Source organism: Rhinolophus sinicus, chromosome 14, assembly GCF_057876585.1.
Source record: "Rhinolophus sinicus isolate RSI-liver-muscle chromosome 14, RSI-T2T, whole genome shotgun sequence".
Taxonomy (NCBI): Eukaryota; Metazoa; Chordata; class Mammalia; order Chiroptera; family Rhinolophidae; genus Rhinolophus; species Rhinolophus sinicus.
In genome coordinates this window covers 138,402,818-138,417,722 of record NC_142514.1, presented here as the reverse complement: position 1 = coordinate 138,417,722, position 14,905 = coordinate 138,402,818, and the positions used below count along the sequence as shown (strand labels likewise).

The 14,905-nt window shown below is 39.7% G+C and overlaps 1 protein-coding gene across 1 annotated transcript in view; it reads left to right on the top strand.

Moving 5' to 3' along the window:
* UVRAG (UV radiation resistance associated) overlaps positions 1–14,905 on the top strand; it is a 274,598-nt gene that overhangs the window by 248,156 nt on the left and 11,537 nt on the right. The window contains exon 14 of the mRNA XM_019726447.3: positions 3,284–3,375. Coding sequence (XP_019582006.3) covers positions 3,284–3,375 — 92 coding nt within the window. The remainder of the gene's footprint in view (positions 1–3,283; positions 3,376–14,905) is intronic.

The following is a 14,905-nucleotide window of genomic DNA, read 5'->3' as shown; positions in this document are numbered from 1 at the left end:
TAGTTTGGGGAAGATCTAGTGATAGGCACATAGGTGCTCAACAAGTAGTGCTATCAACAAGATAGGTATTCAGCAAGTGGGGGGAAATGGCAATTAGCACTTCAAGAAAAACAAACAAAAATTGAAGACCTGAGTGCTTTCTGCGGCATTATATTGGCCACAATGAATGCCTCTAGGGGTCCATGTTGGATAAAGCAGTTTAGGCTTTGCTTGTAGTCAAAATGGCATGCAGTGAAGAAGAGAAACACTTGCACCCATCCATTCTTTTTATTTCTAGGGACACCTTTCCCAGGAGCCCAGAACACCTTTCCCAGGCTTTCTTTCACATATTATTAGCCAGAGGAGAGTCATTGTTATTCCTAAAACAATCACTAGGCAGGAGAAGAGAGAAACCTCTCTGATTGGCTTAGGAATATTGAAATCCTCTCTTTCAGGGTGGGAAGGGGTCCAAGCTCACAGAACGATATGGTTACTGTAGAAGTGTGAATATACTTAACTTCTGTGAGCAAAGAAGGGGGAAGATTTGGATAGACAACCAAGAATGACAAACACAAATAGCATTGGGACAAACTTCTTAGAGAGAGGGGGCCATTCGTCTCTTACAAAGGAACAAAGAGCTGAAAAGGTCGCGTAGGAATAAGGGAGGAGGATTTCGGGGATTTCAAATTCTGCATGCATCTAGACTCAGCTTTAAGGAATAGTATATCACATGGCTCAGCAGTGGACAGTGTTTCTGTAGGTATAATAAGGTAAACACTAAATATTGATTTAACAAAAAAATGTGATTTTGAATATCTTGAGAGGATGAGAAGTATATTTGGGAGGACACAGTTAAATCCTCATGTTCTTTAATAAAAAGTAGGTAATGTTTGAGTGGGGGTAAAATGTGTAAGGGAAGAGTGATATAGGAGAACTAACTTCTCATTTTTAATAGTAGGAACATGGTAGATGATGTCTAAAAACTGGGAGGGAAAGAATAAGAAATATTAATATAAGCATATTATTTAGAATTATGAAGGTAAAGAAGAAACAGCTAAAGAACTGTTGCTTTTTCATTGTAAGACATAGTAATTTAAACTTATTAAACAGTACATGTACTTTATTTTAAAAATTAAATTAATATATATTAGGAGTAAATTTCTTTTTTAGTTCTGTATGTTGAAAATTAAAAGGGTAACATGGTAGAAAGAATTGGAGTTGTTATTAAGAGGTTCTAGCCTTGGTTTTGTCCCCTATTGGCTCTGTGATCTGCGGCGGGACACTTGCTTTAATGAGTCTGAGTTTCTTCACTTATGAAAGGAAGGAGGTTGGAAAAGATGATCTCTTTAAGCTATAATATCCTAAGATTCTATGATAAAAAATATAATAGTAATATGCAGCAAATGAAGAGTTAAGACCTGGGTGGAGGCTTGAAATGCCCACATTTTCCTTGTTCGGTTGAAATCAGACTCGCAGACAAATTTTCATTGTGGTCTCTGAAAAGAATTCAACACCCACCTTCCATTGTGGAGCCCGGGGCAGGCAATTGGCTATGTACTGGCTCAGGGACACATAGCTTAGTGTTATTTCAGTATGGTTTTTTTGATATTTAATATTTTTCAATATGAATCACAGGTGAAATTTCCATGCCATGTGTAAACAATTTCACTTTTTTATTGAAACAATGAATTCAGGAATGTCATATTGGGATATCAGCCATTTTGCTTTTATCAATGTATGGAAAAAATGCTTTTATATTCATATACGAAATGATGTCATTTAAAATGGAGGAGATCTCATAATTCAAGGTCAGCAGATCTCAGGAGGTGATTTAGGTCACCAAGCTAGCTTTAGAAAAGGAAAAGAATATTTTTCCTTTGTCTTCTCAAGAGTTTTTACCAATTTTCCTCTCACTTTGGGATCGATGGTGGAATAGCAAGGTTGTGAAAAGGAGGCTCTGGGTAATAATATCTTTGCCATTGAAACATGTGGTTTTGGAGAATTTACTTCCCCTTTTCTGGGCTTCAGTTTCCCCAGCTGCAAAAGGAAAGGATTGGCTTAAATAGTATTCAAGATGCCTTTTAGCTTTAGCATTGTACGTGTCTACCTCCTTACTTTATGTGGGTATTCCAGAGACCGGATTAGGTTTTGGAGTTTTCCTTACAAAGCTCAGTGTAGTGAAAGTGAACTCTGTTAAGTGTCTCTCGATCACATTTAATAAAATCAGTTGAGCACTAGATAGAAACAAAGGACAATTTAATTTTTTTTGTTGGTAGTGGTTTTAGTTTTTAAGAGAGGAAAATATTGAAAAGTTTTAGTCACTTGTAAATTTAGGGGCTAGAAAAGTAAAACTGTAAAACTTAGGACCCTTCATATTTGTACCCCAGTATACAGTTTACAAAGTACTTTCTTCCTATATATTATGTTTTTAAAAAATACATTTAAAAAATCCATTTCTACAGGGCTGTGTAATACACGTGCCATTTGTTTGCTGTTAGGAGTCTGAGCCTATGTATGAATGTGCACGGTACCTACCTCAGATCTCTGTTATCGTCAGCTAAGGAGGCAAGTGCTGTTCAGAGACAGAAGAAGCAAGGAAGAAACAGATGAAAATCATTCAGCAAGTTATCCAAGGAACATAGAAAGACACTTAATTTTAGAAAATCAGCCTCTAGCAGAAATAAGTAAAACTAAGAGCAGATCTAGCCCACAGGCCAGAATTTCCTCACACCAGCTCTACAGGTTCTGTGCTCTGGTTCCAGACAAAGAGGGAAGTTAGAGATATAAGAGAAATATAGAGCACAGCCTCTGTCAAAGGTGACTTGCTATTTATTTAATAAGAAGTGACTGAGCCCTGGCACTAGGTCAGACACTGTTGGAAATCAGATAAATACAACGTGACCCTTAGCCTTGGTTATACAAAGTGAAGGCTCAGTGAAGGAAGGGCTGAATGTGCTCAAAGTATGTAATACCAGCCTTCAATAGCTAAAATCAAGTGTTGGTTTTATGGTATACGTCACTGGAATTGATGTGAGCAAATCCTACAGGGGCCTTCAAATGTCCTGATGCCACAGTTAGTCGCTCTTAGTCTCCTCCAACTTTAGGGGGCACGGGAGCAGGAAATGAAGAGCCAAATTGTAAATACCATCCCAAAGGTGTGGTTGATGATACAGGGATTATACGTTCCCATTTCCTCTTTTAGAGTTAAAAAAAAAAAGAGAGAAATGTTTAGTGGATCATGTTTCTGAAGCATTGCCTACTATCTACCAGAATTTCTTTTAATTCCGTTTTTCTACCTTTGCAGCTAAGGTATCAGCATGGACTTGGGACTCCAGACTTGAGGCAAACCCTTCCTAATCTGAAAAACTTCATGGAGCATGGACTACTGGTCAGGTGGTGAGTGCCTTTATTTCTGATGCTCAGAAACTATAATGTGGATAAATAATCCTGAGAAATCTTCCTGACTTCCACACTGCTCCATACCCACCTTCTGTGTTTTCTTCTTTAATAAGATATCTGAAGAAAAGGAAAAGCAGCCATCATCCTTTTGTAGGTCTCAGCTCCAGGCTGGCTAAACAAGGTGAAACCCCCTTGAGAGGGGAAAAGATTCAAAGGGGTATTGTATGAACATTGGGAGGTTGGCTGGGCTGCGGTCCTGGAGTGCATTGCTGAGGCAGAGACTGAAGGGCAGCCAATGTGATTCATAAAAGGGAGACATGGAGCCTATGAGACTTTTCTAAAGAACAAGCAGAGGCCGTAACTATAGAATGAGCACCAGGATCAGTGGCTGGGAGAGTTAAAGGAAGAAAGCAGACAAGGAATAGGTCGGGTTGTCATGACCTCGTCGTGAGACCAGGAGGCACACACTAGAATGTGTCTTCTATTTGAGGTCAGTGCGTGTTGTACCATGAGGGCAAGCTGCTGCTTAAAAGTGCTTTGCCAAGATAGACATGACCCCTTTAAAAGGAGAAGGGGAGAGGGAAAGTCTGCTGCAAGGACATTGGATTGACTCACTTGACTTAAACAAATGGAAAGCGATTGGCGCCAGCCATGTAGTAATTTTTGAAGTTTGAATCCTTGGATGATGGGCAGTAACTTACAAAATCACGTGAATGGAAATCAGGCCTTTAGAAAGGTAGACAAGGGGAAGCAGCATGGTTTCTTCACTGTTTAATAAGAGCACTGGGTTTTGATCCCAGGTCTTTGTCTAACCTGCTGTGTGAAATTCAAGTCCTGCCTCTCTGAAACGTAATTTCCTCATCTGTAATCCCTTCCTTGCTCATCTCACCAGTTTGTTGTAAGAATGAAATGCGATGTTAGACGGAAAAACAATTTTGGGGAGGAAAGTACAAAATTGGTTTCGTTTTCTTCTGCGCCACAAGGATAGGTCCTGAGGATAATAAGAAAACAATACATATGATTGGCCTTTACTCTGACATTTTTTATTTTTGTCTCATATGATCTTCAAAATGCAAGTTCCAGATGTCTGATTTTAGATAGGATTCCTGTTAAGTAAATACACAAATGTTTAAAGAATTCTACTCAGCATATCAAAATAATTATAAAAGCTTGGTGCTGATATGGACCTGTATGCCCTAAGGATTGATGGATAGGAATTGAGTTTTAATAAAACTAAAATAATAATAATAATAATAATAATAATAGGAAGAGGAGAAGGAAGATAGCAGATTTCGTATCATCACTGTGTAAAGTCTGAAGGGTAACAAGAAGTATGAGACTCAAGCCCTACCTTCAAGGAATCTGTGATCTAGTTGGAGACAGGTATATAATTCATGAAAGGTTTTATAACCGAAATGGTAAATAACCTAAAATAATTTTTTAAAGAGGCAACTCACAATAGTATCCGATTAATCACTAAATGAATCTTGCTCAGTATAGACAGCAAATTGTCCCAGTATCATTTATTGGAGAGTCTGCCCTTTGTCCACTGTTTAATAATGCCATCTCTTTCATATACCAAGTGCATTTAAATAGATGGATCTGTGTCCAGGCTCTCTGTTCTGCTTCACTGTTTTGCCAGTCCCTGGGCTAGTACCACATTTTTTATTATTCCAAGATGTAAATTCTTTAAGTCTCATTGAGGTTTGAGGATGCCCGATAAATAGCTTCTCTCTTCCCATAATAAGAAGTGCTTGCATAGATGTCACTCAAAATGAACTTACCCGTACAGTCACAATGTGAACGGGAGAACCCCAGGCTTTCCCACACAGAGGGGAGCCCTTAACTACCCTGCGGAGAGTAGTCACATGACTCCTGCAGGAACCCAGATGGGGCTAAGTCAAGAATACTCAGGTTTTCTTTTTCTCTCTACATTCACCAATCAGAAAAGGCCCTCCTCTTCTAAGAGCAAGTGAGTAAGGATGAAGAGAGGCCAGGAGTGTCACTCCTAAATCATGTTCCTTCACAGCAAGGGGAAGGGAGGATACCCCAACTTTCTTGATATCTAGTAGGACGAAGTACTCTCTTCTCGTGTGATCTCATCCATTCCCTTAGTTGTGAAAACCGTCTATACGTTTATGGCTCTCAAAGTTATATCTTCAGTCTAAACCTCTCCTACAAACTCTGTATAGTCAGACCTGCTTGGCATCTCCCCTTGGAATATCGTAGGCATCTCAGCCTCAACCCACCTAAAACGGGCCTACCAGTCTTCTTCCTCCCAGCAAGTGGCCTTGTCTCCCCCGTTGCTCAAACCAGGGGGTCATCTTTGATTCCCTTCTTTTTTTCACTGTTGCCAAATCCAATCTAATTCATCAGAAAACTTGATCATCTCAAACTACAAAATATATATCACATCTGATCGCTTCCCACCATCTCTACTACCACCACCCAAGTCCAAGCCACCACCTTCTGTTATCCAGACACTGCTCTAGTCCAGTTTGTCTCCCTGATTTCACTCTTTTCCCACCTTTGTTCATTCTCCACAGTAGCCAGAGTCATCTTGTAAAAATTTAGCTCTGTCTTAATCACCCCCTGTCTTTAGTGGCTAGAATAGACTCCAAGCTCTTTTGCATGGCTTACCTGGCCCCTGCCTCTGCCCACTGCATCTGACACCGCTCAGCCCTACTCTTACGTACGGTCGCCATACTGGCCTCCTCTTGGTTACGTAAACAAGTTCTTTCCTGACGCAGCCTCATCGCACTCATTGTCCTGTCTAGAATGTGCTCTCCCTCTTCCTTCCCTCCCACCATGATCTTCACCCTGGCCCCTCATATAGAGGGAACAGTTTTAGAAAAAAACAGAGCAGCTACCTTGGCTACAGTGCAAATTCATTTTAGAAACAGAAAGAATCTGGGTTTTCTGGTAGTTGTAGTTTATACAGTTCTGGAACCCTTTTCAAGGAAAAGAATACAAAACTGCAAACCCAAGATTGGGGGCAGGGAGTAAATATTTCAAATTAGAAACAAAATCACAGCAAATTACTGGAACTTTAGAGATTAAATCACTTTCTTCTGAGATCTCTTAGATGATTTACCCAAAATGCTTACAAAAAATGATTCCTCATTGCAACCTGACTGCCCTTCCTCTCCTAGAACGCTATAATTTCTAGCAACTCCCATTTCTAAGGTACAGAGAAATTAAATGACTTTCCAAGAATGGTGGACCCATGAACCTCTAGCAATAAAACGAGAATCTAGGTCTCCTGGCACTGATGTAATAAACCCATTAAGCCACAAATGCACACACTTATGTAGTACCCCCCGTGCCAACTGTGCCAAGTGCATTAACACTGAGTAAATAGCATGGTACCCCTTTACAGTGCTCTTATGAAAAATGGGCGACTAAGGTAGATGTTGAAGTACCACAAAAATGAATGCTACACAATGATCCCAAGTAAGGATCGCTGCAGGAAGCCAGGCTGGAAGTTACAAATCTTAACAAAGCTGGAACAAGCACTTTTAGCCTCAGAGGAAATCTGAGAATTTCCAAGCAGCCATAGACTGAGGAGTTACCTCCCAAGCCTGTGCTCCTTAGGGCAAAGGGTAAAAAAACTTACGCTCCTGAGGGAGCCTCTTACATCTTTTGTAAAAGAAAACACTGCCATTTTCTGTATGGTTGTTACCATTCACAGAGTGGTCCCTGTGGAAGCAGATTGCTGTATGTTCTTTTGGTGTGGAGGGTTTCAAACTGGCTGAGGTCAGTGCAGCCACTGAATTCCTCTTTATCATGAGCTTCAAAGTTACGAGGCAGCTTGTTTGATTTTTTAAAGAAAAGACAATGCAATTTAATTCTTCTCCTTTGCCTTTTAATGAAGTGATTTTTTTTTCCCTTCACATTTTTGAATTCTTAGCTAATGTCAAAAACATCTACCTGATTAATCCTACAACTATCCCCTCTTCCCCTGAATGCAGTTACATGGGGAAGTGCTCAGTGCTTTACGCCAGCTCTTTCCAAAAGAAGTCCCCATTTTCTCATCCTAGGATTACTAACCCCGCTGGAACTGCCAAGCAACACAATTTTTAAAAGCCGAATTTCAGCCCAGAGGTTGTACTCTTGACTATTTTGGTTTAAAGCCACCAGCATGCCACTTAAACATCCCCCTTTTTTTTTTTCTTTTACTACTAACTACAAAGTGGTCCAAGATTCAAATTGACGAGCACATGCACAGCTGATGCTGGTGCTGAATTATGGTCAGAGAAGAATGTACACGCAAGCTGCTGCTCGATGGCTGCCAGTAAGATGATGAGCTTGGAACCGAGTTGAAGAGGTTATGTGCTGCGGTTGCTGTGAACTGGCTGTGTGATGTGGCTCTAGCATCCAGGTCCTGGGACAGGGCCTCGAGGATGTCCCTCTACTGCTCGCTCACCCCGTCTCAATTGACCCCCCAGACATAGCACATTCATTTCTGACCTCAGTTCTTTTCTCAGACAAGTTCCCACTCCCTAGAATAGCTTCCCTTGCCTCTGCCCTATCCAAATGTTGCTCTCACTTCAAGATCTGGCTCGTATCCTAGCTCATTCACTCACTCAGCAGGCACAGTGATAAATACAGAGAAATATGTATTCTCTCAGTGGCTTAGGTTTCTTCTCCCACCAAGTCTTACCCACTTGACCTTTGAGCAGCTTGAGGCTCAGGACTGTGTCTCGCTCATCCTGGGGTCCCATCCTGGCATTAGGTAAGGAGGTGCCTGGTAAGTGATGACCATGTAAGGGAATCCTGTTCTGTTCATAGAATATGTGCCTTGAACTTGCATTCAAGGAGCTAATAGTCTAATTGAAGTAATGCAATAGGAACAAACAATATATAATAGAAAGTATGAAATGCTGTAAGAAAGGTAGCTAAGTTATTTGGAACATTCAGAGCAAGTCATTTACTTCCTGGTGTGAGAGGTGTGAGAACTGGATAAGCCTTCCTGAAGGACATGGCATTTGAACGGACCTGGAGCACAAGAAGGATTTGCACATGTGAAGACGGGTGTATAGGACAGAGTAGGTTAAGGAAACAGTCGCCCAGTTGTAAGGAGCCTGTAAAAATTAAGGGTTTCAATACCAACTCTACCACTTACTGTCTCTGTGACCTCAGGCACAGAGCTTAGATTCATCAGCTTAGATTCATCTTTAAAATAAGATAATAGTGCCTACCTGATAGAGTTTCATCATAAAGATTAAATATGTAAATACCTAGCATACTGCCTGGCACATAGTGTTACTCAGTACATGGTAGCTATTATTATAAATATATAATGGACGAATGAATCATAGTTATCTGTTTGAAGAATTAAATCCATTCTTTGTTATAGATGTCTTATTTTTCCTTTAAAATCTACAGTCATCTCTTTACACATAGATATAGAATATGGTTCTTGGTCCCATTTTTTTAATAATGGCTCATGCCATTTAATGGTACAAAATATTCACCATCTCCCTCTCACTTTCCCCATGTCCTTTTAAGACCCTCCTGAAGCCTTAGAGATAAGTAAGTACCCCACAAATCTGTTTGCTTGCCTACCTACTTTCTTTTGATACCTCCCTACTTAGGTAACTCTCACTTGTAGTTAGAAGTTATGAATAATAAGTCTCTTATTATCAAAACTTTCCATGTTTTTATTTAAGCTCACAACAACCCTGTGAGGGAGACAGGGCAAGGACAATGATCATTATTTTACAGGTCAGAAAACTGAGACTTAGAAATGTGAAGTGACTTGCCAAGATCACTTGATAATAAGTGATGGAACTGGGACCAGAAACCAGATTACCTGAGTGCTGGCCCCATCTTCTTTTTACAATACCACGCTACCCCGTATTAGTTCGTGATCATTCAACACCGACTACCTTCCACAGGGAAATCCACCAAAGTCAAGTCCAAAGTACTAGAAAAATACACTGCAAAATCAAGGAAGCTGTTCTGGTGGAAACATTCCTGGTTGCGTATCCTACCCCGTTTACCTCGGAGAGGTAGGAAACTAAGAGTCATAAACTGTGGGAAGAATTTTAAGAACTTTAAGACCAAAAGAAACAAAAATGCTTCTATGTTTCAACTCCATTTGTTAGGAAACAAGAAAACGAAAGGAAGCACATGGGTTGGCCTAAAACATATGTTTGCCCCTAGTGTTTGTCTCCCATAAATTTCATGTTCTTTTTTCCAAATAAGCCATGATGAGAGCAGGATTTCAAAGCCATCTGTCCTGCTTTATGCTTGGAATTTTTTTTATTCTAAGTTTAATTTTTTCCCAACTATGAAGCTTAAACGATCTAGCAGCTAGGCAGTGTGGTACTGCGGATGGAGCACTGGATTTGGGAATCTGAAAATGTAGGCTCCAACTTCAGCTCTGTCTTTTAATTTTCATAAATCATTTTGAGTATCCGTGTTTTTTTTTAAATGGAGTTACTAGCACCAGACCTATTTCCCAAGCATAGTTGTATGGAGCAAATGAGATAATGTCTGTCCAAGTGGTTTATAAACTAAAAAGGACTATACAAAGTATTGTTAAGTATTATTCATGCATTTAGCAATTCATTAAGTGTCTCCTCTGCAATAACACTATTTAAGGGACGAAAGAAGATTTGAAAGTGTAAGATTTGCCCTGCCTTTGCCTAGTTGACAGTTGTTTACTTTATAATCTAAATGAATAGATAAGACAAATTAAATATTTTGAAGGACATAACTTGCAAAAAGATTCCTATGTGTTGTTCACTCTTGCTATCACGTGGGACTTGGAGCTTGAGACCCAGCTTCAGAGGACAGTCTGTTACAATGATGGAGGTCAGCCTTGGACTGACTTATTTGATGTGTTAGGACCAAGTGTGCCATTTTTATAGAAACTGCATCGATTTCAGTGAGCTTAGTGAGGAGAGAACACTTGAGGAGAAGTATCCTTGGCTGTTCCACAGCTTGCTGGCATATAGCTCCAGATTCCTTCTGGCGTTTAATGATGTGACTTGGGGAGAAGCATAGTGGCTTTATGTAAGGTCATCTTGACTTCAGTGGTTCAATCTCTAGAGAGTGCTTCTGCTGACCTAGTCTTCCATTTCTTTTTATAAACAGAATCAAGCTCCACAGCTTTTTTAAATAAGTAAATAAGTAAGTAAGTAAGTACTTTGGCACATTTTAAGAAAAATTTTTTTTCGGTAAACTGAGAATGATGAAAACCTAGAGTAAGTGAGCCAATCCACAGAGGGTAACGATGTCATAGTTCTCTGCTTTTAAGCCAAACTATTCACCTTTGACAATGAGGCAGTATCCAGCATTCACATTTTTTAAGAGCCTCACTTTTTAAAAAGTAAATCTATCCTCTTTCCTTTTCTCCATCATGCTAATGCTGAATTCAGAGCTAATTTCTGGAAGGTGACTCCTGAGGGACTTAAAAACAGGTTGTGTCGCTGATGTTGGTTTTCAAATTGGGATCAAATGACGCTGTCTTTGAAGTCTCAAGAAAACTACTTAAGGTAGCTGTGTCAGATAGACTCGCCTTTCAAAGTACGTCTTGCATTGCTGGCATCCTTAATAGGAAAAGTGAAGCCTGGTCAAAAATAAATGAAAAAGAAAGTTTTATTGGTGTTATTTACTGTAAGATAGCTATTTTAGAAGGAACCTTGACAAGTCATCTCGTTGCCTCTAAACAGGAACACACAAGGCATATGGGTATCTGCAGTATTTTAAAAGACCTTGGGGGACCAGGCTTCTTCCATAACTCATTCCAGAGTTTAAACACCCTTGCTTCAGGAAATTCTTCCCTATATTTAACTTACAGGCCCCCTCCTGTGGTTAACACCCATTTCCGCTTTTTTCTGTCTCCAGTCAGGATGGAGAACAGCTGGCCAGCATCCTTTGTGTGCTAACACTGTGTCAGTGACAGAAAGTCTTGGGTATCCCTGGGCTGCTTTTCCCAACCTCCAGCAACCAAGGTTTTGTACCACATTGAGACCTTTTTCACATTGTTTTTACTGTGTCTTATTTATCTCTATTCCATTCCTTTGGGTTCTAAAGTACTATACGCTCAATGAGTAATATTTGGAAGATGTAAAAATATGCAGAAGAGGGGGAAACCACAATCAAGGGACAAAAGCCCCTCTTAAGTTAGTTTTTTCTAAGTGTTACTTATATAGTTAATATCATGTCATCTATACCAGTGCGTCTAACAGAAATATCGTCTGAGCCACATATGTAAAAATAAATTTTCTGGCAGCCACATTGCAAAAAGGCAAAAAGAAATAGGTAAATCAATTTTAATAATTTAATTTTTATTTAATCCCAATAAAATTCAATAAAATAACTTGTCAACATGTAATCGATACTTTACAAGTTTTATTAATAAATGAAATACTTTCCATTTCTTTGTTCATACTGTGCTTTCTAAATCCAGTGTATATTTTATACTGACAGCACATCTCAAATCCATCTAGTCACATCGTAGGTACAGTAAGTGGCTGCAGTATTGGACAGCACAGCTCTTTAAGTTGGATGTACCGCGTTTTTGTGTATCACATCTTAAGACTTTTACCAATGTCATTAAAATCTTTTTGGCATCATTTTAATGGCTGCATAATAGTTCCTCATGTAGATTTACTATATTTTCATGTTACAAGTAACCCTGTATATAGTGTTCTTATTTTACTTTTTTTAAACATTAACTGAATGTTTCTCAACACATACGAAAAGAACATAAATTATTCCTTTTGAGGTCAACTAATTACATCCATTTATTCATAAAACAAATATATTCACTTAGTAGCTACTGTATGATCCATACTACATGAAATTAGAAAGTGGAGAAGAGTAAATTGCAAGAAATAGAAAAAGACCAGGTCCCTACCATGCAGTGTTTACAAGACTTAGCGCCAGAGATGGACTGCATACATATTGTATTTTATTCCTCTTAAAATATGCTTCCCTTCATTTCTCACTCTACGCCCCTACACACACACACACACACACACACACACACACACTCACACACACTCACACACACACAGCCTGGTTAATTCCCCATTATCCTTCAAGACACCAGTTAAACATAGCCTCCTTTGAGGAGGCCTCCAGAAGATGACTGGCTCCCTTCTCCATTATAATATACAAGATGCATATTGTATACAAAGCAGCACGGCGTTCTGGTTATTGATTAACTCTGTCTTCTCTACTACTAGCATGGAAACTCCTTAATAGTAGAAACTTTATTTTATATGCCTCTTTGTTCCCAAAGCCTAGCAGACTGCCAGGCAGTGAATGTAGCTTTCAATAATGTCTACTGGAATATGTACAGAAATACAAGTGATTCTATTAAGCATCAGTTGGATGGTATAACTATAAGTACTATAGCCCTTCATAGTTCAAAGAGATCACTTTCGATTGGCATGGTTGAAGACTGCTTAATGAAGGGGGTAGGACTTGAACTGGCTTTGGAAGATGGGTATACTTAAATGAATGGAAGGAAGGAATTAGCAGAAAAGCCACTGACATAGCCTGTGCTAAGAAGTCGGTGTTTTTCAGGAGGGATTCTGTAGCATGTGCTGAGTATCAGCAGATAAGCCTCCTAGATCTAAAGCACTGTACTAAGTTTCAGGAAGGCTGTAGAGGTAGCGTCTTTGCCTATCAAAAGCTGACAAGCATTTGCAGCATTAGAAATGACCACTGGCTGCCTCAGTGTGACCTTTGAGTTTAAGCTCAATTTAGGTACAATTCCCTGGGCTTCAGCTTTGAAGTCATTAAAGATCATTTTATTCAGCGGTTCTCCTGCTACTGGATAGCCATGTACAGTAATAAGCAGTGTCATTATAGCTGGACGAAATGACTGTTACTACAAACCAGGTACTCTTCCAAAGCATTTTGAATATATTGTTTAGTTAACTCCTTTACTCCGTATAACAACCCTGTGAATTACGACCCATTATCCTCTGTCATCTTACAAATGAGGAAACTGAGGCATAGAGAGGTTAAAATAACTTGAAGGTAATGTAGCCATCAAGTGGAGGAGCTAAGATTTGAGCCCAGGCTGAACAATTCTAGGGCCCTACTTTAACTGTTACTCAGTACAGCCTCTCTTATAACTATATTAAGATTAAAATGTTTTACACAAGGGATCGTTCAGCATTTTGTGGTTCCAGAAAAGGAATCCTGTTATTACAACCTTCTCCTAGTTTTCTTCATTCCTCTCTCACTGCTCCTTCTTATCTCATTTGTAGGCTCTTCTTCTACTTCATGATAAAAAACTGGAGCCCCTCAAAGCTCGGTCCTAGGCCCTCTTTTCTCTCATTTTATTCATAATCCTTAGGTGACAACCGTTATTTTAATCATCACCCACATTGAAATGAAGCATAAGTGTAAACCTTCAGCACAGGTCTCTTTTCTGATATCAGATCTCTATTCAGATTGTCTCCTGGATGTTTTCATAGCACGTTCTGTGTGCCCATATTTTCTTCTTCCTGTCTTCCAACCACTATAAGCCTCTTGGTCTTCCAGTGCAATTTTTCAGCAAAGGGAATATCCATCCATTCTTTTACATTGGCCAGGAAGCCAGACACAATCCTTAGTTTCTTCCTTCCTCGCTCACCCCCATATCCAACCTTAGCAACTCCTGCTGATTTCCCCTCATATGTCTATTTGTCTATATCTGAACATTTCCATTCTGGCCCAAGCCTCCATCATCTCTCACCTAAACTACTGCACAGCCTGTGGTCCCCCAACATCCACTCTGGACCCCTTCAGTCTGTTTTCCAACTTCAGCCAGAGTGCACTTTCCAAAATACAAATCAATCAATAAGTTAATCTCCCTTTCTTTCTCTCCCTGCCCCACATCTAACTTTAAACATTTAATGATTTAGATAAAGGAGAAAATTGTAAACATAGCCTTTGGGCTTCTGCATGGTCCAGACCATGTTTTCCTTTCCACCGTTATTTCCTTCCATGCTACTCTTTGCTTGATGACCTTTTGGGCCCTCATGCATTATTCTCTGTGATGACAGAGGGTCTTGACATGTGCTCTTCCTTTTGCCTGGAAGATGCTCTCACCCACTGACCCATTCGTCACCTGCTGAAGAATTCTACTAGCCCTTCAAATCTTGGTCTTCCTGGGTCAGTTCTGTTACAAGCGCTCGTAACCCATGTCCTCTCCTGCTTAGCATGTTTCAGAGGTTATAGTTTTACATTTATGTGTGTAGTTTCATGACAGATGTCTGTCCTCTTCCACTGTGGTGTAAGCGCCACAAAAGCAGGAACCGTGGCTTTTTTCTCAGTCATTATTGTATCCCCGGGGTCTAGTGCACAGTGCCTCGTGCGTAGTAGAAAATCATTATATAGTCGAATAAAGAAGTAAATCATTTAATTTGTTGTTATGTTCTGTGAATATGCATACATTTTTGCACTACACCTCTTTTCATCGTACAGAGGACTACATTAGATAAGTTTCCCAAGATATTATCCCTAGACTCCCACAGTCTCTTACTAATGATTAAATGACAGCTAACTGTAATTC